This window comes from Schistocerca piceifrons, chromosome 3 (genome assembly GCF_021461385.2).
Source record: "Schistocerca piceifrons isolate TAMUIC-IGC-003096 chromosome 3, iqSchPice1.1, whole genome shotgun sequence".
Classification (NCBI taxonomy): Eukaryota; Metazoa; Arthropoda; class Insecta; order Orthoptera; family Acrididae; genus Schistocerca; species Schistocerca piceifrons.
In genome coordinates, this window is record NC_060140.1 from 422,232,658 (window position 1) to 422,258,751 (window position 26,094).

Here is a 26,094-nt window from a genome sequence, read left to right on the forward strand (position 1 = left end):
TAGTTCTAGCAGATAAAGATAAGAAACACCAGTTATAGTTGCATCATCAGGATATGGCAAAAAGGTGAATCTCATTACATCTGTACCATCTTGTGGGGATTTCATGAACCCCAGATGTGCACATTATGTGTGTTCACATTTCCACATAAGTGAAATGCTCATTCATCACTGGAGGTGACACAATGCAAAAGATCTGCATCATCAGATCCAGAATCCAGACGGTATCCCTGTAAGATTATATGCTGACTATGCTACAAATATAGCACCATTCTTATCCATCATCTATCAGAGATCATTGGAACAGTGGAAAGTTCCACGTGATGGGAAGAAGGCCCACATCATAGCAAGCTATGAAAAGGGTAGAAAATTGGATGCACATAATTACCGGCCAATTTCACAGACATCAATTTGTTGTAGAACCATGGAACATATTTTGTGTTCAGACATAATGACCTTTCTAGACTCTGAGAAGGTCATCTGCAGAAACTAGCATGGTTTTAGGAAACAGCAGTCATGTGAAACACAGCTGGCTCTCTTTGTACATGATATCAGGCTCTAGATACTGGCTCCCAGGTTGATGCCGTATCTCTTGACTTTCAAAAGGCATTTGACTCAGTTCCACACTATCACTTGTTCCAAAAAGTGTGTGCTTATGGTCTATCTGATGACATATGTGGATGGATAGAAAGTTTTCTAACAGACAGAGAGCAGTATGTCATCCTGAATGGGGTGACTTCAACAGAAACAAGCATATCTTCAGGTGTGCCCAAGGGCAGCGCAATAGGTGCGCTGATTTTTACAGTTTACATAAACGATCTAGTTGATGGTATTGACAGTGGCATTACACTGTTTGCCAATGCTGCTGTAGTCTACAGGAAAGTAGTATCACATGAAAGTTGTGAACAAATCAATGAGGATTTGCAGAAAATAAATGTGTGGTGTAATGACTGGCAGTTATCTCTCAATATTAGTAAGTGTAACCTACTGCATATAACAAGGCAAAAATTCCCACTAATGTATGCGTACAAAATAAATGCCCAATCTTTGGAAGTGGTAACATCCATCAAGTATTTGGGTGTGACTATTCGAAATGAACTCAAATGAAATGATCAGATTACACAAGTAATGGGCAAGGCGAACTCTAGATAGCAGTTTATTGGTAGAATCCTGAAGCAATGCAGTCCTTCAACAAAGGAAATTGCTTACAACATGTTAGTTTGTCCAGTCTTAGAGTACTGTTCATCTGTATGGGACCCTTACCAGTTGGGTCTGATTCAAGACACTGAAAAGGTCCAAAGAAGAGCAGTAACATTCATATGACTTTGGTGTGAATTGTGCCTTCCGCCACACACCGCTTGGTGGCTAGCAGTGTATGTATGTAGATGTAGATGTAGATCATGCAGCAACATTTTGTTTCAAAAGTTGGCATGTAAATCATAATGTGTAGGCTATAGAACTTGTAACAGCTGCAAATGATGAGGACAGAGTGTAAGTGTCTCCTTAAAAGTCTCCAGACAGATGGCAATGGAATTACTAATTCACAACTACCCTTATGAACTGATTTCTTGAGGCTATCTGTGAAAGACTCTCACTCCTTCAACATGTTCTTCAATCACTTTTGGTCATTCCATCCTCTTTCCCCTTGTGCACAAGTATACAAACAAAACTGTTTGGATTGCTCTTTCATTTGATGTATTATTTATAATTGTAAGTTGAATGTAATAAATGCTATAAAATCTTCAAACTCATATATTCATTTTGAAACCCCTGTAGATGTTTATTATTTACAAACACAAACTAATGTAATCTCATAAATCTCAAATGCATGAGTTATATAAATGAAAATAATCAGTGTTTGAAAATATAATATAATATGGATAGATGAGCTGGGGTTCTAGACCAATTTTCTGTAACACTCCCCATTTCAGAAACTCCACAAGTCTTTTTCCTTCATCCCTCTTTCTTACCTTTCAGCCTGTCTGACAGAGGAAGGAGTTTCTGGCTTAAAAAGCTTGTGCATTACCATATCTTGTATCTTTTATATGTTCCACTAAATGGTGAGTAGATTTTTTTACTATCCGTATTACTTACTAACTTAAAAAAAATCACACTATTTTTAAAGCATAATCAAGAAATTTTCATAATCGCATGAGCAGTCCACTACTTTGACCATTGATATAGAAGATAATAGAAACACAACTATAAGTCTGCCTTTTATAGCTAACTTTAACATACAAAATTTCACGTTTGAGATTTATGTTGACCTTAGTAGGTGTATATGAGATTTTTAAATGTTTTTTGATACATGTTCCTCACAGAGATGATTTTGATTGTACTAAAATACTTGCTGTATCTACAAGCAGCCATGCATCAGTGCCCTGGAGAGGAATGGGTGAAGCTGCAAGGTGGAAGGGCAGCCTGTGGAAGACAACGTGACTCCAAATGGTAGTCGAGCTAAGTACGTCTGACTGATAGTGGATGGGAAACAGACAAGGCAAGCCTAAAGTGAGCTCTGCAACAGTGAGGTACAAAATGTAAAACTTTGCCACAATGGTGTCAACAGGCCAAGAGCAAAGAGAGACACAACTCAGATCACAACCAGAGAGTAAGACCTATGCCCTCTCACGGCCATCATCAATTCCCTCTGTTAGGCATGCCGCTTCCATGGAGGTAGATATAAAATAATCACACACTGTTCAGTCACTAAAGCATTTTGTTAATATAACAAAGAATAATAATTTAGAAATAAATTTTGTACTGCTTGCTCAAATACAATCTTAAGATAAATACCTCTTAAATAGTCTTTTAACTACAATTTCACAATACTTACAGACCAGGGAAATTTGTCACAAATAACTCATTACAGTTCAAAAGAAATAATACAATTTGTAATTGAGATGCTACACAAAAAAGGACCTTCACTACTCTTCGTAAATTCATAGGCTTCCATGACCAGAGTAAGCAGGCATAAAGTTTTCTGAATGTAGAGCCAAGTCGTGCTGTGAAATAACTGTCACTAAATGAGGAAACTGACATTATGCTTTGTTGGTGAAGACCCATTTATATTTAAGCATGTTCCTGTAGCAGATATGAGAACACATCACAATTTTAAAATTGTTGGTTATGCTAACTTTCATTGATCTTCACTGGGTGTGCATTCCGGGGGGAGTCATTCTGGATGTGAAAAGGGTGCTTCCGGATGCCATGAAGAGTACAGTGTCCAGCCAACTGCAGGTGGTGGTAGCTCATTTTGGTGCCAATTATGTGTGTCACTTTCGATTGGAGCAGATTCTGTCTGATTTCAGTTGGCTAGTGGAAATGGTAAAGACTGCCAGTCTTGCTTCCGAGATTAAGGCAGAGCTCACCATCTGCAACATCATCAATAGAAACAACTGTGGTCCTTTGGTGCAGAGCCAAGTGGAGGGTCTGAATCAGAGGTTCAGGCTGTTCTGTGACTGTGTAGGCTGCTTGACTTGCACCATCGAGTGATGGGTTTCCAGGTTCCGCTTAATAGGTCAGGAGTCCATTACACACAGGGGGCAGCTACATGGGTAGCAGGGGCTGTGTGGAAGGGACTGGGCGGTTTTTTAGGTTAGAGGGTCTCAGGGCACCACAGAAGGGATGTCTGTCTAAAAGTGGGCAGGTAAAACACATTAAGGTAGCTGTAGAAACAATTGGTATTGTAGTTGTAAATTGTCGTAGCTGTGTTGGGAAAGGAACAGAGCTCCAAGCCCTAATAGAAAGCACTGAAGCTCAAATACTTGTTGGTACAGAGACATGGCTATAGCTGGAAATAAGTTCAGCCGAATTTTTTTGAAACGATCTAACAGTGTTCAGAAAGAATTGACTAAATACAGTTGGTGGTGGAGTGTTTATTGCTATCAGAGGTAATTTGCCTTGTAGCGAAATTGAAGTAGATAGTTCATGTGAAATACACTTATGGAAATTGAAATAAGAACACCGTGAATTCATTGTCCCAGAAAGGGGAAACTTTATTGACACATTCCTGGGGTCAGATACATCACATGATCACACTGACAGAACCACAGGCGCATAGACACAGGCAACAGAGCAGGCACAATGTCGGCACTAGTACAGTGTATATCCACCTTTCGCAGCAATGCAGGCTGCTATTCTCCCATGGAGAAGATCGTAGAGATGCTGGATGTAGTCCTGTGGAACGGCTTGCCATGCCATTTCCACCTGGCGCCTCAGTTGGACCAGCGTTCGTGCTGGACGTGCAGACCGCGTGAGACGACGCTTCATCCAGTCCCAAACATGCTCAATGGGGGACAGATCCGGAGATCTTGCTGGCCAGGGTAGTTGATTTACACCTTCTAGAGCACGTTGGGTGGCACGGGATACATGCGGACGTGCATTGTCCTGTTGGAACAGCAAGTTCCCTTGCCGGTCTAGGAATGGTAGAACGATGGGTTCGATGACGGTTTGGATGTACCGTGCACTATTCAGTGTCCCCTCGACGATCACCAGTGGTGTACGGCCAGTGTAGGAGATCGCTCCCCACACCATGATGCCGGGTGTTGGCCCTTTGTGCCTCGGTCGTATGCAGTCCTGATTGTGGCACTCACCTGCACGGCGCCAAACACGCATACGACCATCATTGGCACCAAGGCAGAAGCGACTGTCATCGCTGAAGACGACACGTCTCCATTCGTCCCTCCATTCACGCTTGTCGCGACACCACTGGAGGCGGGCTGCACGATGTTGGGGCGTGAGCGGAAGACGGCCTAACGGTGTGCGGGACCGTAGCCCAGCTTCATGGAGACGGTTGCGAATGGTCCTCGCCGATACCCCAGGAGCAACAGTGTCCCTAATTTGCTGGGAAGTGGCGGTGCGGTCCCCTACGGCACTGCGTAGGATCCTACGGTCTTGGCGTGCATCCGTGCGTCGCTGCGGTCCGGTCCCAGGTCGACGGGCACGTGCACCTTCCGCCGACCACTGGCGACAACATCGATGTACTGTGGAGACCTCACGCCCCACGTGTTGAGCAATTCGGCGGTACGTCCACCCGGCCTCCCGCAGGCCCACTATACGCCCTCTCTCAAAGTCCGTCAACTGCACATACGGTTCACGTCCACGCTGTCGCGGCATGCTACCAGTGTTAAAGACTGCGATGGAGCTCCGTATGCCACGGCAAACTGGCTGACACTGACGGCGGCGGTGCACAAATGCTGCGCAGTTAGCGCCATTCGACGGCCAACACCGCGGTTCCTGGTGTGTCCGCTGTGCCGTGCGTGTGATCATTGCTTGTACAGCCCTCTCGCAGTGTCCGGAGCAAGTATGGTGGGTCTGACACACCGGTGTCAATGTGTTCTTTTTTCCATTTCCAGGAGTGTAGTATGGGTAGAGGTTATACCTGACAATCAGACTAAACTATTAATCAGATCGCTTTACCACCCCCCCCGACACAGTAGATATAGTTGCTGAACAGTTCAAAGAAAACTTGAGTCTCATTTCAAATAAGTACCCCACTCATACAATTATAGTTGGTGGTGACTTTAATCTACCCTGGATATGCTGGAAAAATTATACATTTAAAGCCAGCAGCAGGCATAAAACGTCATCCAAAATTGTACTGAATGCTTTCTCAGAAAATTATTTTGAATAATTAGTTCATGAGCCCACTGCCCACTTAAAGCGTAAATGGTTGCGAAAGCATACTTGACCTTTTAACAACAAATAATCATGGGCAAATAGTGAGTATTGTGCTGAATACAGGGATTAGCTACCACAAGGCAGTTGCTGCTAGGCTGAATACCATAACACCTAGAACCATCAAAAAGAAATGCAAAGTATATTTATTTAAAAAAGCTGATAAAATGCTCTTAGCACTTTTTTTAAGAGACAGTCTTTACTCCTTCCGATCTGATCATGTAAGTGTAGAAAAGTTGTGGAATATTTTCAAAGAGATAGTATCAACAGCAATCGAGAGATAAATATCACATAAATTAATAAGTGATGGTACTGATCCCCCATGGTGCAAAAAACGGGTCAGATCATTGTTGAAGAAGCAACAAAAAGAGCATTCAAAATTTAAAAGAATGCAAAACCCCCAAGATTGGCAAAGTTTTACAGAAGTTCAAAATATGGTGCGTACTTCAATGCGAGATGCTTTTAATAATTTCCACAACAAAATTTTGTCTCGAAATATGGCAGAAACCCAAAGAGATTCTGGTCATGCATGAAGCACACCAGTGGCAAGAGGCAATCAATACCTTCACTGCATGTTGACAATGATGAAGTCACTGATGACAGTGCCACTAAAGCAGAGTTATTAAACATGGTTTTCAGAAACTCCTTCACCAAAGAAGACGAAGTAAATATTCCTCAATTCCAATCAAGAACAACTGCTAAGATGAGAAACATAGAAGTAAATATCCTTGGAGTAACGAAGCAGCTTAAATCACTTAATAAAGGCAAGGCCTCCGGTCCAGGTTGTATACCACTCATGTTCCTCTCAGAGTACGCTGATAAAATAGCTCCATATTTAGCAATTATATACAACCACTCGCTCACAGAAAGATCTGTACCTAAAGATGGGAAAATTGTTCAAGTCACACCAGCACCCAAAAAGGGAAGTAGGAGTAATCCACTGAATTACAGGCCTATAACACTAACATCGATTTGCAGTAGGTTTTTAGAACATATACTGTATTTGAACATTATGAAGTACTCCAAAGAAAGTGATTTATTGACACATAGTCAGCACGGTTTCAGAAAATATCGTTCTTGTGAACACAACTAGCACTTTATACTCATGAAGTAATAAGTGCTATTGACAGGGGATGTCAAACTGATTCCATATTTTTAGATTTCCAGAAGGCTTTCGACACTGTTCCTTAGAAGTGGCTTATAACCAAACTGCATGCCTATGTAGTATCGCCTCAGTTGTGCGACTGGATTCGTGATTTCCTGTCAGGAAGGTCACAGTTCATAGTAATAGATGGACAGTCATTGAGTAAAACAGAAGTAATATTTGGCGTTCACCAAGGAAGTGTTATAGGCCCTCTATTGTTCCTGATCTATATTAACGACATAGGAGACAATCTGAGTAGCCATTTCAGATTGTTTTCAGATGATGCTGTCATTTACCATCTTGTAAAGTCATCAGATGACCAAACGACTTGCAAAATGATTTAGATAAGATATCTGTATGGTGTGAAAAGTGGCAACTGACCCTGAATAAGGAGAAGTGTGAAGCTATTCACATGAGTACTAAAAGAAATCAGCTAAATTTCGATTATGTGATAAGTCACACAAATCTGAAGGCTGTAAATTCAACTAAATACTTAGGAATTACAATTACAAATAACCTAAAGTGGAATGATCACATAGATAATATTGTGGGTAGAGCAAACCAAAGATGCATATCACATTCATTGGCAGAACACTTAGAAGGTGCAACAGGTCTACTAAAGAGACTGCTGACACCACGCTTGTCTGCCCTATTCTGGAGTATTGCTGTACGGCGTGGGATCTGCATCAGGTGAGACTGACGGATGACATTCAAAAAGTACAAAGAAGGGCAGCTCATTTTGTATTACTGTGAAATAGGGGAGATAGTGTTACAGACATGATATGTGAATTGGAGTGGCAATCATTAAAACAAAGGCGTTTTAGGTTGCGACGGGATCTTCTCATGAAATTTCAATCACCAGTTTTCTCCTCCGATTGTGAAAACATACTGTTGCCACCCACCTACATAGGGAGAAATGATCATCATGATAATGTAAGAGAAATCATGGCTCGCATGGAAAAATTTAAGTGCTCGTTTTTCCAGCGTGCCGTTTGAGAGTGGAACAGTAGAGAGACAGCTTGAAGGTGGTTCATTGAACCCTCTGCCAGGAACTTAATTGAGAATAGCAGAGTAATCACATAGCTGTAGATGTAGATGAAAAGGCGTGAATTATGTTGTAATTATAACTTTCAGTTTTCATGCTGTAAAATTCCTGATAAACAGAAAAATTATATTTACAACCAAACTGAAAGTGTTTATTTGAAAACTATTTGATGGCTGAATGCTTATTTGTAAACTTGCATTACATATGATGTGACATAATTTAGTTAAACTTAAGTTTTTTTCACTATTGTAGGTACCCTTCTGTACATGGACAGCATATCACACTGTATAAATTTATGTATGTCACACATTCTGCATCACTATAATGTATCTTGCAGATGATGTGTGGAACAAGTAAACAACTAAGCTACACCTCCTCCAATTCTAGGTTCAGAGGCTACTCCTTCCAAAGTCAGTCATTCCTATTGCAGCAACAGAGACCTAGACCACAACTTTTATCAACAGAGTATAAATTGCAACATCATACTGTGCATTCTCCTTTAGTGAAATCATTGTACTACAGACATTATGCATTAGCTATTATGTGGCTTCTATGACAAAACAAAGCATTGTAATACCATTAGTATAGTAGATGACTACGTTCTGAATGAGATATTATTGTTTTTGAACTTACTTTATCAAGTAGGTGTTGGTCACAAGTCGTACGGATGACATCAGTGAGCAGCTTCCTGATTGTCTTCTTGTCAATGTATCTGCACAGAAAAAGATCATGCTCAATAATTCCTCCTATCAGTCTGGTGCCTACTGAACTGGAACATAGAGAGCACTTTTTTCATTGCTATGCCTGACTACTTTTTTCATTGTTGTGCCAATGTAATAATTATTTTAAGTTTGTTGAAATGTTTAGAACATTTTTGTATAATTTAACAGTGTTATAATATTGTGATCAATATCCAATAAGTGTCATTCAGATAGATTATATAATGGTAAGACAGAGATTTAGGAACCAGGTTTTAAATTGTAGGACATTTCCAGGGGCAGATGTGGACTCTGACCACAATCTATTGGTTATGAACTGTAGATTAAAACTGAAGAAACTGCAAAAAGGTGGGAATTTAAGGAGATGGGATCTGGATAAACTGACTAAACCAGAGGTTGTACAAAGTTTCAGGGAGAGCGTAAGGGAAAAAATGGCAGGAATGGGGGAAAGAAATACAGTAGAAGAAGAATGGGTAGCTTTGAGGGATGAAGTAGTGAAGGCAACAGAGGATCAAGTAGGTAAAAAGACAAGGGCTAGTAGAAATCCTTGGGTAACAGAAGAAATATTGAATTTAATTGATGAAAGGAGAAAATATAAAAATGCAGTAAATAAGCAGGCAAAAAGGAATACAAACATCTCAAAAATGAGATCAACAGGAAGTGCAAAATGGCTAAGCAGGGATGGCTAGAGGACAAATGTAAGGATGTAGAGCCTTATCTCACTAGGGGTAAGATAGATACCGCCTACAGGAAAATTAAAGAGACCTTTGGAGAAAAGAGAACCACTTGTATGATATCAAGAGCTCAGATGAAAACCCAGTTCTAAGCAAAGAAGGGAAAGCAGAAAGTTGGAAGGAGTATATAGAGGGCCTATACAAGGGCGATGTACTTGAGGACAATATTATGGAAATGGAACAGGAAACAGATGAAGATGAAATGGGAGATATGAAACTGTGTGAACAATTTGACAGAGCACTGAAAGACCTAAGTTGAAACAAGGCCCCAGGAGTAGACAACATTCCATTAGAACTACTGACAGCCTTGGGAGAGCCAGTCCTGACAAAACTCTACCATCTGGTGAGGACAGTGTATGAGACAGGCGAAATACCCTCAGACTTCAGGAAGAACATAATGATTCCAATCCCAAAGAAAGAAGGTATTGACAGCTGTGAAAATTACCGAACTATCAGTGGAATAAGTCACAGCTGCAAAATACTAACGCGAATTCTTTACAGACGAATGGAAAAACTAGTAGAAGCTGTCCTCGGGGAAGATCAGTTTGGATTCCGTAGAAATATGGGAACACGTGAGGCAATACTGACCCTACAACTTATCTTAGAAGCTAGATTAAGGAAAGACAAGCCTATGTTTCTAGCATTTGTAGACTTAGAGAAAGCTTTTGATAATGTCGACTGGAATACCCTCTTTCAAATTATGAAGGTGGCAGGGGTAAAATATAGGGAACGAAAGGCTATTTACAATTTGTGTAGAAACCAAATTGCAGTTATACAACTTGAGGGGCATGAAAGGGAAGCAGTGGTTGGGAAGGGGGTGAGACAGGGTTGTAGCCTCTCCCCGATATTATTCAATCTGTATATTGAGCAAGCAGTGAAGGAAACAAAAGAAAAATTCGGAGTAGGTATTAAAATCCACGGAGAAGAAATAAAAACTTTGAGGTTTTCCGATGACATTGTAATTCTGTCAGAGACAGCAAAGGACTTGGAAGAGCAGTTTAATGGAATGGATAGTGTCTTGAAAGGAGGATATAAGATGAACATCAACAAAAACAAAACGAGGATAATGGAATGTAGTCGAATTAAGTCGGGTGATGCTGAGGGTATTAGATTAGGAAATGAGACACTTAAAGTAGTAAAGGAGTTTTGCTATTTGGGGAGGAAAATAACTGATGATGGTCAAAGTAGAGAGGATATAAAATGTAGACTGGCAATGGGAAGGAAAGCGTTTCTGAAGAAGAGAAATTTGTTAACATCGAGTATAGATTTAAGTGTCAGGAAGTCGTTTCTGAAAGTATTTGTATGGAGTGTAGCCATGTATGGAAGTGAAACATGGACAATAAATAGTTTAGACAAGAAGAGAATAGAAGCTTTTGAAATGTGCTGCTACAGAAGAATGCTGAAGATTAGATGGGTAGATCGCATAACTAATGAGGAGGTGTTGAATAGGATTGGGGAGAAGAGAAGTTTGTGGCACAACTTGACAAGTAGAAGGGATCGGTTGGTAGGACATGTTCTGAGACATCGAGGGATCACCAATATAGTATTGGAGGGCAGCGTGGAGGGTAAAAATCGTAGAGGGAGACCAAGAGATGAATACACCAAGCAGATTAAGAAGGATGTAGGTTGCAGTAGGTACTGGGAGATGAAGAAGCTTGCACAGGATAGAGTATCATGGAGAGCTGCATCAAACCAGTCTCAGGACTGAAGACAACAACAACAACAACAACAGCCAATAAGTTATTAATTATTCAAATTATTAGCTGATTCATTAACAAGAAACAGAAGGAAGGAAGTTGGTCCAAAAATTTCAAAAGAGAACAGGGTGTAAGAAAACAAAAAAATAGGAAAGAAGACCATCTGCAATCAGTTTCAGCTGCTGAAAATGCATGGTATTAGATAATCAGAATCATAGGAAATGCCAAGCCACACAATTAACCCCTTGACTGTGCTGTTTGTTGCAGCAAAAATTTCCCAGTGGTAGGCAATTGTTGGCCACTGCAGCACTGCTCAGGCGGGGAGTTTTGCCACCTAGAACTGTTCCCGCACATGTAATTCTTCCTGCACCTCTAGTGCTTATTGTAGCGGCAAGTATTTGACATGCTTCTGTGTGATTGTTATGAGGGTAAGTGATTATCTAACAGCTGAATAGCTAACAATTCAAAGGTCTTCACAGTAGTAACACTGTTGTTGAAATAAAAATTATTTATTATTAATTTTTATATTCTGAGAAAGGGGTTTCGTAGTAGAGCTAAAGGAAACACAGTTTCTTGAAGAATATTTATTAGAAATTACTTTATGTATGGTATAGCTCCAAGCATGGTATTGCACACAATTCAACATTGTGCTCTTCACAATACACACGTGTTTCTCTTCATATTTCTTTCCTGTTGATGTCGAATTTGCTGCAACACACTCAGCATTTTCATATCAACGCCTTCTTGTTTTTGGTAGGTGGAATGTGTTTGGGAAAGTGACAGCCTACCAAAAGTGTTGGAGCTGAAAATTGGCAGGGGTGTCCAACGTTACTGTGCTGAGAGGACAAAACAACATGTGCATTGTATTTTTTTCAGTACACTTTTGATTAGATGAATTTGGAAATCGAGTCAGTCCAATTTTCCACCAAGTTTCTTATATATAAGGTAGCAACTAAGAGCTGTCACATCTATGAAATGCCAAAACTGCTTCATATAATATTTTCACAAGCGGTTTCTTGTGGCAGTATAATTTGTCATGTACTAGTCAGCCAAATCAACGCTGCCCATTCTGTCGTTGTATTTCAGTGTAGCTTCAGGATTTGTTTTAACTGTCCTCCTCTTCTCAGTATGTTGCAGTTTGTTACTATAGGTACTGGATAGAGTGTACACATCTTTTTTATCTCACCATCAACTGTCCTCTATAAAAGGTCTTAACTTGACCCTTCTCGAGTTTTCCCTCCCTCAAAGTTGCTGGCATTTCTTTTCTGTTCACCATAACTGTTCCAACGCAGTCAGTGCTTTTAGATGCAAGAAAATCTAACAGCTAGGAACTTGAATAGAATTGGTCAGTAAAAACCTTATATCCCTTGTCAAAATACCCTTTAAGTAATGACAAAACAACTTTCGATGCTGTAGGATATTCAGTATATTGTGGCTCAAACATTGTGTCTTTTCCTGTGTAAATGAGTTCTCCTTGGAGAAATAGCAATGCAAACAATGAATAGAGCTCTATATTACTTGTATGTAGCCACTTGTGCACACAAGATTGTTGTTTCAATTTGTCTTTGTATGAAGTTTTAAATTGTTTAGCATATTTGTTTGTTTCACTTGATATAATTGTTAACAAGGTGTCACCAAAGAAGAAGGTAAAAATATTCAATGGATCTGGAGGATTGTTGAAACTAATTTTTACTCCTGGAGTGCCTGCGAAGGGAAACTTACTCCTATCACCATTACATTTAACTGACCAAGATCTTGAAAAACCAGTGTCAGCAGTCAGCACTTCTTCTGCGATGTCCTCTTCCACACTTGAAGTTTCTGTATCACTATCACTGAAATTGTCATCACTGTCTTCTCCACCACTCGAAAAACTGTCACTAGACCACTCAATATCGCTTTGGCTTAATAATAGTTCAATGTCTTCATCACACAAAGACGAAGAAGATACATGCTTCGACATGTTTGCATTGGAAAATTCTACTGTCCCACAAAATATATTGTTTCACTGAGAAGACCACCAGCAACCTCCATTGAAAGAACTTTACACTGTGTAGAGTGACTCTAGTGGCTGATATAGACGTCAAAATTAATTTCGTAGGCAGCTGACTGCATGCCTGAGTGCCATTCATCAACCACGTACCGTAGCGCCAATAAGTGGCTGAACTCTATTCGACAAGCACACCCAGCAAGAGAGCATAGCTGGACGAACGCAGTTCATCAAGCACTATGACAGTGCAGCAATGGCTCTTGAGCCCAGCTCATCAAGCACAGTCGAGGGGTTAAACGTCATGAATATTGCTGTGAAGCAAGACACTATAAATGAAGATAACAAAATAGAAAAGAAAGTGTTTTCCTGAAAATAAAGTGGACTCTTCTGTATGGAAAAGAAATTAAGCTAGTTTTGTTGAGAATGAAAGGCAAAGAATATAAAAATACTGTGAGAAGGAAAAAAGAAGAACAAATTGAAATAATGAGAAACTATGGAAAAATAGGTCGACAATGCTCATCGAAATATTGTTGCAAATCAGAAAACAAGTGAATATGTTCTTCAATATCTGAGGAGAACTATAGTCAAATATTTCATATATTATGGTCAAATATGAATTGGGAACAATGGGAAATGTACTTTGCTATCACAGTTCACAGGAAATAAATTAAACAAAAAATCAAAGTAGGAGAATCAAGAAGAAAATATAGTCTTCAGTACAATTTATAAGATAATGTCTGAAATGAAGCATGCTGCCATGAAAGACTCTGAGAATACAAGATGATGTGTTACACGTGTGTCAAGTAAGGTTCCTTCTAGCTTTAGGAGTTGGCACATGTTCAGCCAGCAGATGAGTTAAATGGAGTAAAGAGGATAACTGTTTCAAAACACAAAGGGAATGAGAAGAATAGAATAATGGACTGAAAGAAAATACTCATAAAATTTTACATAAAATTCTTAAATTGTCATCCCATTATTACTGAGCATCTAATTTCAAGTATTATTTGGAGCCTCATTCTTTGTCATTTAGTGAATTTTACAGAGCATTCAAAAGTGATTTCATCAGCCATAATATTGAATCAGCTGCTGGAGAAGATTCATTTGAAAAAGAAGTAAAAGAACATAACATCGCTTTATTCTCTCCAAAGAAATAATTTTTATCTGTTTAATAATGCTTTATATAGTCAGTACAATTTATTTATTATTTATTGAATTGTTTTGTGTTTTAGTGACTCATGTTGTGAATATACGACACGATATAAAACATGTCAGTTTTCCAAGTTTGTTTCTGTTACATTCTATGGTATTATGTAAATAGTTCTAATCAATTTCATACTGAAGTATCTACAGCTTAAGTTCTATTTCAGAAAAATACATTTTACAGATAAATAAGTATATCAGAAAATTAATCTATTACAGAAAAATAAATATGTTTATAATAATAGATAGAAATGAACACAATAAAGGATCTGAGAATGTATCTGAGTGTTTCAGGTACATTGACACTATACATTGTGGTTCAGGAGCTCTTCTGTAGTGCAAAATGATCCTTGCACTAGGAACTGCTACAAGTCTTTTTTTAAACAAAAACTCATCATCAGTTAAACATTTAATTTGTGAAGAGAGGGCATTAAGAATCTTACAGCCACTGAAGTGGGCCTCTTCTGTACCATAATCAGGTTTGTATGCTCACAGTGGATATCATCTTTTCTTCTAATATCCTGACTATGGTACACACTATTAGGCTTAAAAAGGGGCTTTTTTCCTTATGAAACACTTCAGGGGAACCTCTGTTGTGCAGTGGCTGTAAGGATTTTAAGTTCTTTGAAACAGTTTCTGCATGTGGCTCTAAGAGTGGATTCCACATGTAATTTTTATGACTCTTTCCTGCGCTCGTGGCTGATTTCCCTGAAGTATGACACTGCAGGCCACAATGGCATGAAAATAACCACAATAAGGTGATTGAATGGTTTTCATATTTCTGTAAGAGCAAACAATGCATAAAGCATAAGTTGCAGAACTCAGTCTTTTGCACAGATCAAGGATGTGGTTTTATCAGTTTAGTTTGCTGTGAATATGAAGCTCAGGTATTTTGAAGTACCTCTGCTGGTCACCTAATGTTTCTCCTATCTCTTCATCTTTAGAGATGTGTGAAACTGAATATAGTTTGTTTTATTGAACTTAGCAGAAAGATCATCTATGTTAAACCAGTTTACTATATCTCTATAAACCTCATTAGCTGACACCTCAATTTTGTCTAATGATGTACCAATTTATAGTGTTGTGTCATTGTCAAAAATGTTGAATTTACAATATTCTCTGCAACGACATAGATCATTAATAAAAACAATAAAAAATATGGGGTTTAGAACTGTGCCACAAAATGCTCTGTGTCTTGGTAACCCATCCTGATGATTTTGAGACACCTTCTTGACTGTCCAGTACAACTGCCTGCTTCCTGTTGAAAAGGTACAAATCAAGACACTTCCTAGCTGCACAGGCATGCAGCTTTGGGTAAAAGTATTTGGTGACTGACACAACCAAACCCTTTTGTTAGGTCACAAAATATTCCAACCATCTTAATTTTGTTGGTGACAGATTCCAAACATTGGCAGGAAATGAAAATATTGTATTGTCTATCAATAATGCTTCCTAAATCCAAACTGACTTTTGTTGATGATGTTATCCTCACTAAGGTTATTAACAAACAAACAAAATTGGCAGTAGTGAGGCTGGCTGATAGTTAGCAGTATCTGCCTTATCTTCTTTCTTCCACAGCAGTTTTACAACTGCACACTTAAACCTTCCAGGAACTATACTTTACTTAAATGATGCATTGAAAATATGCAAAAGAATTTCATTGCGCAAGGCACCAGCCAGCCAAGGAATACTGAGTGAGTTTTTCCTTTTGTAATCCAGACTTCCACCAGAGGAGATGACTTCTCTTAGACTCCAGACTTCAGAATATGCAGCATAGTGCTGTCTTTCTCTGTCACTACCTGCCACAATGGCTACCAGGCTACCAACTGTATAGATGTGAACTGCCACCTCTCCTGCTTCCCATTCCTTTAGTTAGGCCCAAATACTAGACTGGCAGTCACCTTACAACTTCTGCCCCCCCCCCCCTCCCCTTCTCAAGTACGGTACCCTATTAATGAGAATAAATTCCAAGGAGGATAGTAGAAGAATACAAAGAAAAATGGAGGACTGAAAAGAGGACTAGAGAGGTGAATGTGGCACAGAAGCGTTTTGGTAGTAATACAAGCTTAATAAAAGATGAGACAGGGAATATAATAAGTGAAGAAAAGGGAATATGTGAAAGATGGTGCAGCTATTTTGATAGTCTCCTCAACCCTAGAATAAATATACCAGAGAATCCAACAGACACAAATGGGGAAGAGGACCCAGACAACAAAACTGCCCCACCAAATATAGAAGAAGTGAAAACTGCCATGAAGAAATTGAAAAACAACAAGGCGGCAGGGACAGATGGTATTCCAGCAGAACTGTTTGAGCAAGGAGGCAGAGAGCTGGAATGAAGCCTTCTGAAAATGCTCACCAGAATATGGGAAGAGGGTAAAATGCCCCAACAATGGAAAGAGGGTATCATATGTCCCATATATAAGAAAGGAGATAAGATGAAGTGTGGCAATTACAGAGGGATCACACTACTTAATTTGGGATATAAAATATTCTCTAATATACTATTCAACAGAATACGCCTGATCATACAGAGGGAGGTGGGGCTGTACCAATGCGGATTCCTTCTTGGGAAGTCAACTATAGATCAAATATTCACCTTAAAACAAATCCTGGAAAAACCAAATGAATACGGGGTTGGCACACATCACCTCTTTATAGATTTCAAAGCACCTTATGATAACATAAATAGAGAGCAGTTATATCAAGCTCTAGATGAACTGGGAATCTCGAGAAAGTTGGTAAGGCTGGTGAGAATGACAATGAGTGAAACAGAAAGTAGTATAAGACTTGGAGGAATGATGTCCAATACATTGAGTATTAAAAATGGAGTATGACAAGGGGATGCATTGGCATGTCTTCTCTTTAATGCCACCCTGGAGAAGGTGATGAGAAATGCAAACTTTCTGAATAGGGGAATGATCTTCTATAAATCAGTGTAGATACTGGCCTATGCAAATGACATAGATATAACAGCAAGAACCCAAAAAACAATGGAAGAGACATTTACAGCTCTTGAACAGGCTAATAGGAACATGGGGTTAATTATTAATGAACAAAAAACAAAATATATGGCAGCTGGAAAAGCACATAGAGAAAATATGCCAAATGGAATAACAATGGACAATTATATGTTTGAGAGAGATGAACATTTCAGGTACCTGGGCTCAACAGTTACGCATCTAAATGATACCTCCTATGAAATAAAGCAGAGATTAATACTAGCCAATAGAGCCTATTTTGCCCTAACAAGACTTCTATCTCCAAGGCTCCTCACTTGTACCACCAAATTAACTATGTATAAATTACTTATACGACCAGTGCTTACATATGCCTCTGAAGCCTGGACAACTAAAGAAATTGAAACACTTGATGCATCTGAAAGAAATGTACTTAGAGGAATTATTGGCCCAACCTGTGAAACAGGAAGATGGAGAAGGAGGTACAACTATGAGTTGTATATCATATTCAAAGACCAACCCATAATAGGATAGTGAAATCATCCAGACTGAGGTGGGCGGGATATGTGGCTCACATGAATGATACAGAAGTACCAAAAAGAATATTACAAGGAAAGCCAGGAGGTCAGAGAGGACGTGGTCGACCAAGAGCCAGTTGGGAAGATGGGGTAATCAAAGATCTTAGGAAGATGGGCTATAGAAACTGGAGAGTATTGGCAAAGCACCAAGAGAAATGGAAGGAAATTGTAGAAGAGGCTAAGGCTCATCATGAACTGTAGAGCCAAGAAAGAAGAAGAAGTTTTTGGAACACTAACAAGATAATCCTCAGTTTTTTATTTGGATATTTTCTTTACCAAAGCACTTTTTCCCTGTTTCCTTCTTTACAAAATTCCAGATAGTTTGTACTTTATTGCTTGTTTTCTCCCTTCAAGGACATGTTCTGTGATGCCTGTATGTTCTTGTTAAAAATTTTATTGCTCAGATGGAAATGCATACTTTTTTTTGGATCATTTAATCTCTTGGCTGCTGCATGAAGCTTCCTTTTCATTCTACAAGAAATTTTGACTTCCTTTGTAATCCAAGATATGTAACTTGATTTAAAAAGGTTTTTTCTCACTGACTTTTTAGGGAATGTTTCTTCAAACAGTTATCTAACCTCACTGTCAAATATGTTAAAATTTGAGTTGATATTGACAGCAGCATATTCAGAAGACCATTCCACAAGCTGTAGTTAATGATTAAAGTTTCACATGGTGTGTCAGTTTATACTTCTAATATCTTTCCAAATAAAATTTACTTTTGATCTGATGGAATTACATTTTCCTTGAGATGTACATGTCTCAGGATCATGTCATTAGCAAAAATTTACTTTTCTCTTTACTTTTGCTTTATGATGAATAACTGTCCATCATCACAGAGAGGTCATTTATTACACTTGACAGTAAAATTATTATATGTGTCCCTATCTTAAATAATGATCCCTATCTTAAATGTTATCTATTAAAGTACTGGACATGCTTACCAGATGAAGAAAGAGAGGACCAGACAGAAGAAGTCAAATGAAAAGTGGTAGCTGAAGCAGAAACATGTTGTATATTTACCATGGATGTACAAGCGTTATAGCCGAGCCAGTGTAAGAAGATGCCTGATAGCTGCAGTGGGCTGGGCATGGCTGCTTCATATGTCTACCTCAACCAATCACATAACATGAATTTGTAAATGTCTCTATGGCAATGCCTCAGTGTTTCCAGAGCTCTATAGAAGGATACTGTTTTGCCTGCAGCCATCTGAACTTTGCAGTTGAAAGCTGATAACAGTGCTACCAGTCACCAGGGATCATCTTACTTAACTAGAGTATCTGCAGCCCAGGCCAGCACTTATTATGTTAAACAGAAGCTAGCATATCACAGTTTCACAGTTTATAATTTACTAGATAATACAGTGGTGTGTTTTATTTGGCATGGAGGATGAGGAGGATCAGACACTAATGTTTTTGCAACTTTCATTACAGACTTCTTAGACACAGGAATAAAATACTGTGATATTTGAAGCTAACTGAGACTTGTTATTTCTTATTGCTAGGGTGGCACTCAATCAGGGTCATGTGGTGTTACATGATGTCAAGTGGTGATCAGAGCTGTGTTGTCAGTAGTCAGTTTGTAGTTTGTTGTGAATACAGTGCTGCAGAATGGCTTTTTCAGTCCAACAAAGAATGTTTCTTGTTGAAATTCGTTTTCAGTGAAAATCATTTAAAATGTTAAATGAAAGATTCACAATAAAATTTCCAGAGACAGCAGCTCCTGCAAAAAGTGTTGTACAGAAATTGATCACTAAATTTAGAGTAACAGGTTCAGTCTCTATCACCAAACAACTGTGTAAAAAAAGTTTGTTTGCTGGAAAATATTGAACGCGCTCACAAGACCATGGTAAGAAGTCTATGAAAATCAACTGCTGTACAGCATTTTTTGTAGGGAACTTGAATGGACATGAGATGAAATTGTGCCTCTGTATCAGAAAGTTCTAAATGAGTAGGTGACCGAGACATTATTTCCCAGCTTCATAACTGTCTAAGTATTCACAGAAATTAAAGTTGAGTTAACAGGTTTTCATTAAGGCTTTTCAGTGACTCGTTCTTTCTATGATAATGGACAGTACAGGTTCTAAATCATTTATGGTATTAATTGTCTACTTCTTGCTATTCTACATACGAAACATGCCTATTGACACAAGAAAAAACTGAATCAAAGAAAAGTGGATGGCTTTACAACATTTTTTGCTTGTCTCCTGAATGGTTAGTGTTTATTTCTGTTATTTGTTTAGAGGGAGCAATCCTTCGTATTCATTTTCCCTTAATTATTATTTTCCATATTGGTATAGGCTCCTGTATAAATAAGAGCAGTCGGGCATGCTCTGTTATACAAATGAGAGCAATAATGCAGGTTTATATGAACTGGACAAGAGCCAGTACAGCCAGAAGCTCTTGTTAGATGAAATAACATGGATACAGACTCAACTCACTGGGAAAGCAGAACCTTTGGGTTGTCAACCAGGAACTCAATTGCAGCAGCAACAGCTTCTCCACGGTGCTTTCTTAGTGCTCCCTCCAGTAGTATAGGTAGGTGTCTCTGATGGATGCTGCCCTCTGTGCCACCTGCAGTCGTCTGCAGCACGTGTCTGCAATAAAACTTTGGTCAGTGTCAGAACAGAAGCCAACCTTTACTATACAGCCTTTATATTTGCAGTTTATAGTGATATTGAGAAAAGAGGAATATGTATACAGATCAGAATACCTATAATAGCTTCAGTGGACGATCTTTGCTTGAGTTTCTTTCTTCCTTCCCAGTGTCCTTTATCAAGCCAAAGCCAGGTAGGGACTGGTATGGTAATACTTTGATTTCATGGCAAACAAGTCATATCCATGTATAGGCTATGCGCTCCCAACAGAGAATGCCAGCTGCTCCCTGTGGAGGAATGTGTGTACTCATTCTGTCTGCATCTAGTGCAGCCGCATGGTCAAATGTGACATCAGTTTTCAAAGTGTTTGCCAATCATGTATCTGAGACATTATGTGGGAACCATCTCAGTATTTACCAAGGTTGATGTGGAAACTGCCTAAGAACCACATCCAGGCTCGCTCCTATTGTTAACCCGTGAGGTGGATTCGATGTGGAACCAGTGTGCCTATCTCTTTCCTGGAAGCAGTTGCTTCAATGTGCTCAGCTATCCTTGTGGGTGTTTTTAATTTATTCGAATGAATTATGTCAAAATTTGCTGGCCATTTACAAGACTGTTAACGTATATGTCACACTGAATGAGTCTATAAAAATGCCATATACATAAATCTATGCTGATTTACTGTTTCAGACTTTTCAGCACTGTCCATATTATCAGATGGCAGTAGTAATTAAATGCTAAACAAGCGACTCTTGATTTTATAATTCAAAGTTCATGCATCTCCACCTCAGCCAGTACATTGATATCAGTTCTGTATAAGTGTGTCTCCAACTACTAAATGATTTTTCAAGTTATGCATGGCCTAGCTTCCTTATTTTGTTATCTATGTTTACCAGTGTTCTAAAGTGATCTATGTGGCATGCCTTTTACAAGGAGAGATTTGGTACCAGACTAAATCCCTCCTCCTCCAAGAAATTGCTTTGAAGTGTTGTGAATAATTATTTATAGACTGAGCATTTACCAGAATTTATGAGGATATCCAATTTATTCATAAACATTTTATCTTGGTCAATAAAAATAAGTTTTAAAATAGTTATTGCCACATAGTTGTGGAAGCATAAATTGGCTGAACTACTTCTGAAGAGACTCTCTCTCATGCATGTCACAGAAACTAGAACTTTTGCAGTATTTATTTATTTATTTATCCATCTTCAAACATTTGCATGAAATTGATGTTGTCACAAGTAATATAAAAAGAAAGCTTGTTGGACTGAAAGTTAACTAAATATCTTGTTTATGTCTATCGATGCTAACCAAGCAATTTCAGAAGGAAACAAACATCCATTATGAGCTGATGTGTGATTGGTCTCCTGATGAAATATCATAGCAGGTAGTTAGTTGGTTATTTGCATTTTGCACAGGTCATAACTGCGATCGCTTGCTATGGTGTGAAATGAGTCAGTTTTAGTAACATATTACACTTTCTCAGTATTAAATATGTCAAAGTTTTGATCATTCACATGATTTCTTCTTATGTTATGGATTTTTTGACATGAAAACAGCATCTTATACTTTACTGCATTCAGATTCTACCTCTCTCTCTCTCTCTCTCTCTCTCTCTCTCTCTCTCTCTCTCTCTCTCACACACACACACACACACACACACACACACACACACACACACACTTTTAAACACATACACACAATACTACTATACATTCAGAAATTCTTCTTTAGAATAGAAGAAATTGTCAAGCAGATTGATTTCAGTTTGTGGTTGGATTTAATAATATTATCTATTAAATTCCTTACATCACTGGATAGGTGTTCAAATATTTGTATAGCTGAATACCTGATTACACTGCAACACAAAGGCTGAGTGATGGATAGGGTAAGTCATTTTTCCTTCTAGTATTATATTTGCAAATGAATCTTACTGTTTTTTTCAGACTGATTGTTTGTTGACAACATACTCCATAAGGGAGTAAATACACTGTGAGGCTGTTGTCAGTTACCCAGTTGATCAAAGAGCTGTCTGTCTACAAGAGGTTGTAGAACGCACATTACATATTGCAGAAAACTTAAAGGGGGAGACTGGCACAAGTGGTAAAATACCAGTGGTCACAGGTGTCAGAGGGATGCCTTTTTTTAGGAAGGGAAGGGGGAAAGAAAACGAGTTTTAAGAGAGATTGGCAGACACACTCAGTTTGAGAAAACAGATGAACAGGAGTCAGATTTTACCATACAGCCTCCATTTAAACAGTGTCTAACAGAAAGTAATCAGAAACTGCCAGTTCATCTTCACCAAAGCAGTTACAATCCCATTAGTATGCAGTATCAGTTATCTTTATTACACCAGAACATTCCAGGACTTAGAAATAAAGTTGATGAACTACTCATTTGTATCGATGAAATGAATTCATCTAACCAAATTGACATAATCTGCCTCTCTGAACATCAAGTGACCACTGATATAGATATGTTAAACATTTCAGGATTTAAGCTAGCTTCCTACTTCTGCAGAGTAGATATGGATGGAGGAGGAGTTGCCACATTTATCAAATACTGCCATAAATTCAAGAACATTGACATTAATAAATTCTGTTTAGAGCAGCATCTAGAACCATGTGCAACAGAAGTAGAGTTCCATAACAGATCCTATATAATAATAACTATTTACCGAGCACCTGCAGGGAATTATAATCTATTCTTAGATCATCTAGAAGCTCTTTTGGGTTATTTGACAGGAAGAAACAAAGAAATTTTGATTGCTGGTGACTTTAATATGGATTTTCTAATGCAATCTTCCAGTAAACATTCACTGCAGTTAGTAATGTTGTCTTTCAATCTAACTCACACTGTAAACTTTCCAACTAGGATCACTAAATCCTCAAGGACAGCCATTGATAACATTTTTATAGACAAATCAAAGGAACAAAATCATATCATAAAACCTGTTATAAATGGACTATCAGATCATGACATGCAGCTCCTTGTTTTAGATGTAAATTCTAAGCAGATTATCAAGACTGCCAAATCTGAGTACAGGAGAGTAGTCAATCAATCAAAAATTGAGTGTTTTAGAAAACTGCTCAAAGATATGAACTGGAAAGATGTTTATAGTGCTCATGACATGAATGAAAAATATAACACATTCATTAAACAATGTCAGTACCATGTTTGAAAGCTGTTTTCCTCTAAAAGTTACTCAAATTAAACAGAAGTCTATAATAAAACCATGGATTACACAAGGAATAAAGATTTTCTGTAAGACAAAAAGGAAAATGTATCTGTCGACCAAGAATAGCTCCAATGCTGATGATTTAGCTAAATACAAGGAATACTGTAAAACATTAAAAAAAGTAATTCAGACATCTAAACAAATGCACTACGAGAAGAAGATAGCAATGTCAGGGAACAAAATAAAAACAATATGGGATATAGTGAAAGAGCAGACTGGTAGAACCAGAAAGGAACAGGAGCAAATAGCGCTAAGGGTAGATGACACATTAGTAACTGATGGGCATAGTGTGGCAAATCTATTTAACAAGTACTTTATATCCGTTACTGATAGAATGGGACTTTCAGAATCAGTAAATAATGCCCTTGAATATCTGAAACTAGCCTTCACAAATTGCTTCAAGTACATGAATATATCACTCATTTCACCAAAAGAAATAACGTCCATAATAAAATCTTTAAAAACAAAGCATTCTAGTGGGTACGATGAAATATCAAGAAAGTTAATTAAGGCATGTTCTTGTGAGTTTAGTACAATTCTAAGTTACTTGTATAACCAGTCAATTATAACTGGGACATTTCGTGACTGGCTAAAATATGCAGATGTTAAGCCTCTATTCAAGAAAGGGGATAAAGAGATACCATCAAACTACAGACCGATTTCACTGTTGCCAGCATTCTCAAAAATTTTAGAAAAAATAATGTACAGGCAGCTGCTCAACCATCTGACCACAAATAACATATTATCGAGAACACAGTTTGGATTTCTGAAGAGTTCTGATATCGAGAAGGCTATTTACACCTACAGTGAAAATGTACTTAATTCATTAAATAACAAATTACAAGCAGCAGGTATTTTCTGTGATTTGTCAAAGGCATTTGATTGTGTGAACCACAACATCCTTTTAAGTAAATTAGAATTCTATGGTGTCACGGGCAGTGCTGCAAAATGGTTCAAGTCATACCTCACTAACAGGAAACAAAGGGTGTCAGTGCAAGGGACTAGTGAATTAAGTCATCAGTCATCATCAGAATGGGAAGAAATTACATGTGGTGTCCCACAGGGATCCATCTTAGGGCCATTGCTTTTTCTTGTGTACATTAATGATCTCTCATCAGTTAAACTGCCAGAAGCAGAGTTCGTTTTGTTTGCAGATGACACAAGTATTGCAATAAATAGTATGTCAAGTGTAGTTCTAGAAAGATCTGCTAATGATATTTTCTTGGATATTAATAAATGGTTTAAAGCCAACTCACTGACATTAAACTTCGAAAAGGCTCACTATATGCAATTCAGAACCTGTAAGAGGTTTCCACCCAGCATATGCATAAAATACAAAGAAGAGCAGACAGAAGAGGTTGACAGTCTTAAATTCCTGGGATTACAACTTGATAATAAATTCAGTTGGGAAGAGCACACCACAGAACTGCAGAAACGCCTTAACAAATCTGTATTAGCAATTCGAGTGTTAGCAGACATAGGTGACATAAAAATGAAAAAGCTTGCATACTTTGCCTACTTTCATTCCATAATGTCATATGGTGTAATATTTTGGGGTAACTCTTCAAGTCAAACAAAAGTTTTCAGAGTCCAAAAGCGTGTAATACGTATTATTTGTGGAGTAAACTCACGGACGTCCTGTAGAAACCTCTTCAAAGAACTGGGTATACTAACTACTGCCTCTCAGTATATTTACTCATTAATGAAATTTGTCCTAAATAATATATCTCTTTTTCCAACAAACAGCTCAGTTCATACATACAATACCAGGAACAAAAATGATCTGCACAAGGACTTAAAGGCGCTTACTTTAGTTCAAAAAGGGGTCCATCACTCAGGAACACTCATCTTCAATAATTTGCCAGTAAACATTAAAAATTTAGTTACAAATAAAGATCAGTTTAAAAGGAGCCTGAAAGACTTACTAGTGGCCAACTCCTTCTACTCCATTGACGAATTTATTAATAGAAACAAATGATGTATTGTATATATTCATACTATTAGTATTGTTATTTCAGCTTTTTAAAAAAAAAAAAAAAAAAAAAAAAAAAAAAAAAAAAAAAAAAAAAAAAAAAAAAAAAACCACGTGGATCTCCTCAGCACGGGTATATGGAACGAAAACTAATCTAATCTAATCTCTAATCTATCTTCTCCTAACTACACACTTCTGTTCAATACATAGCCTTTACATCAGTGGTGAGTTACCACAGAATATGATGCCAAAAGACATTACTGAGTGAAAATAGGAAACTTAGTCCACTTTTTGATATTTTTAGTTCCGAACTCTGATGATTTCCATAACACAAAAGCTGCAGAAATTATACATTTAAGACCTGCAATACATGACTTCCAGTTGAGGTTCTTATCACTATTGCCACGTAACAATTAAAAAGAGTCTATTTTATTTACTGATTTTCTCACATGAATTATTTCTTATGGTGTAGTCAGGCCTTCTGCAGCACTGAATTTTATGTGGTGGTGTTGTGTTTTATTTAAATTCAGTGACTGCCCATTTGCAGA

General features: G+C 38.1%; 1 protein-coding gene across 1 annotated transcript in view; it reads right to left on the reverse strand.

Annotated features, from left to right (window-relative positions):
• Positions 1 to 26,094, reverse strand: part of LOC124789749 (aminopeptidase Ey-like) — an 87,777-nt gene that overhangs the window by 29,478 nt on the left and 32,205 nt on the right. The window contains exons 3-4 of the mRNA XM_047257203.1: positions 20,178 to 20,333; positions 8,496 to 8,574 (exon numbers count right to left, since the gene is read on the reverse strand). Of these exons, the coding sequence (XP_047113159.1) occupies positions 8,496 to 8,574; positions 20,178 to 20,333 (235 nt within the window). The remainder of the gene's footprint in view (positions 1 to 8,495; positions 8,575 to 20,177; positions 20,334 to 26,094) is intronic.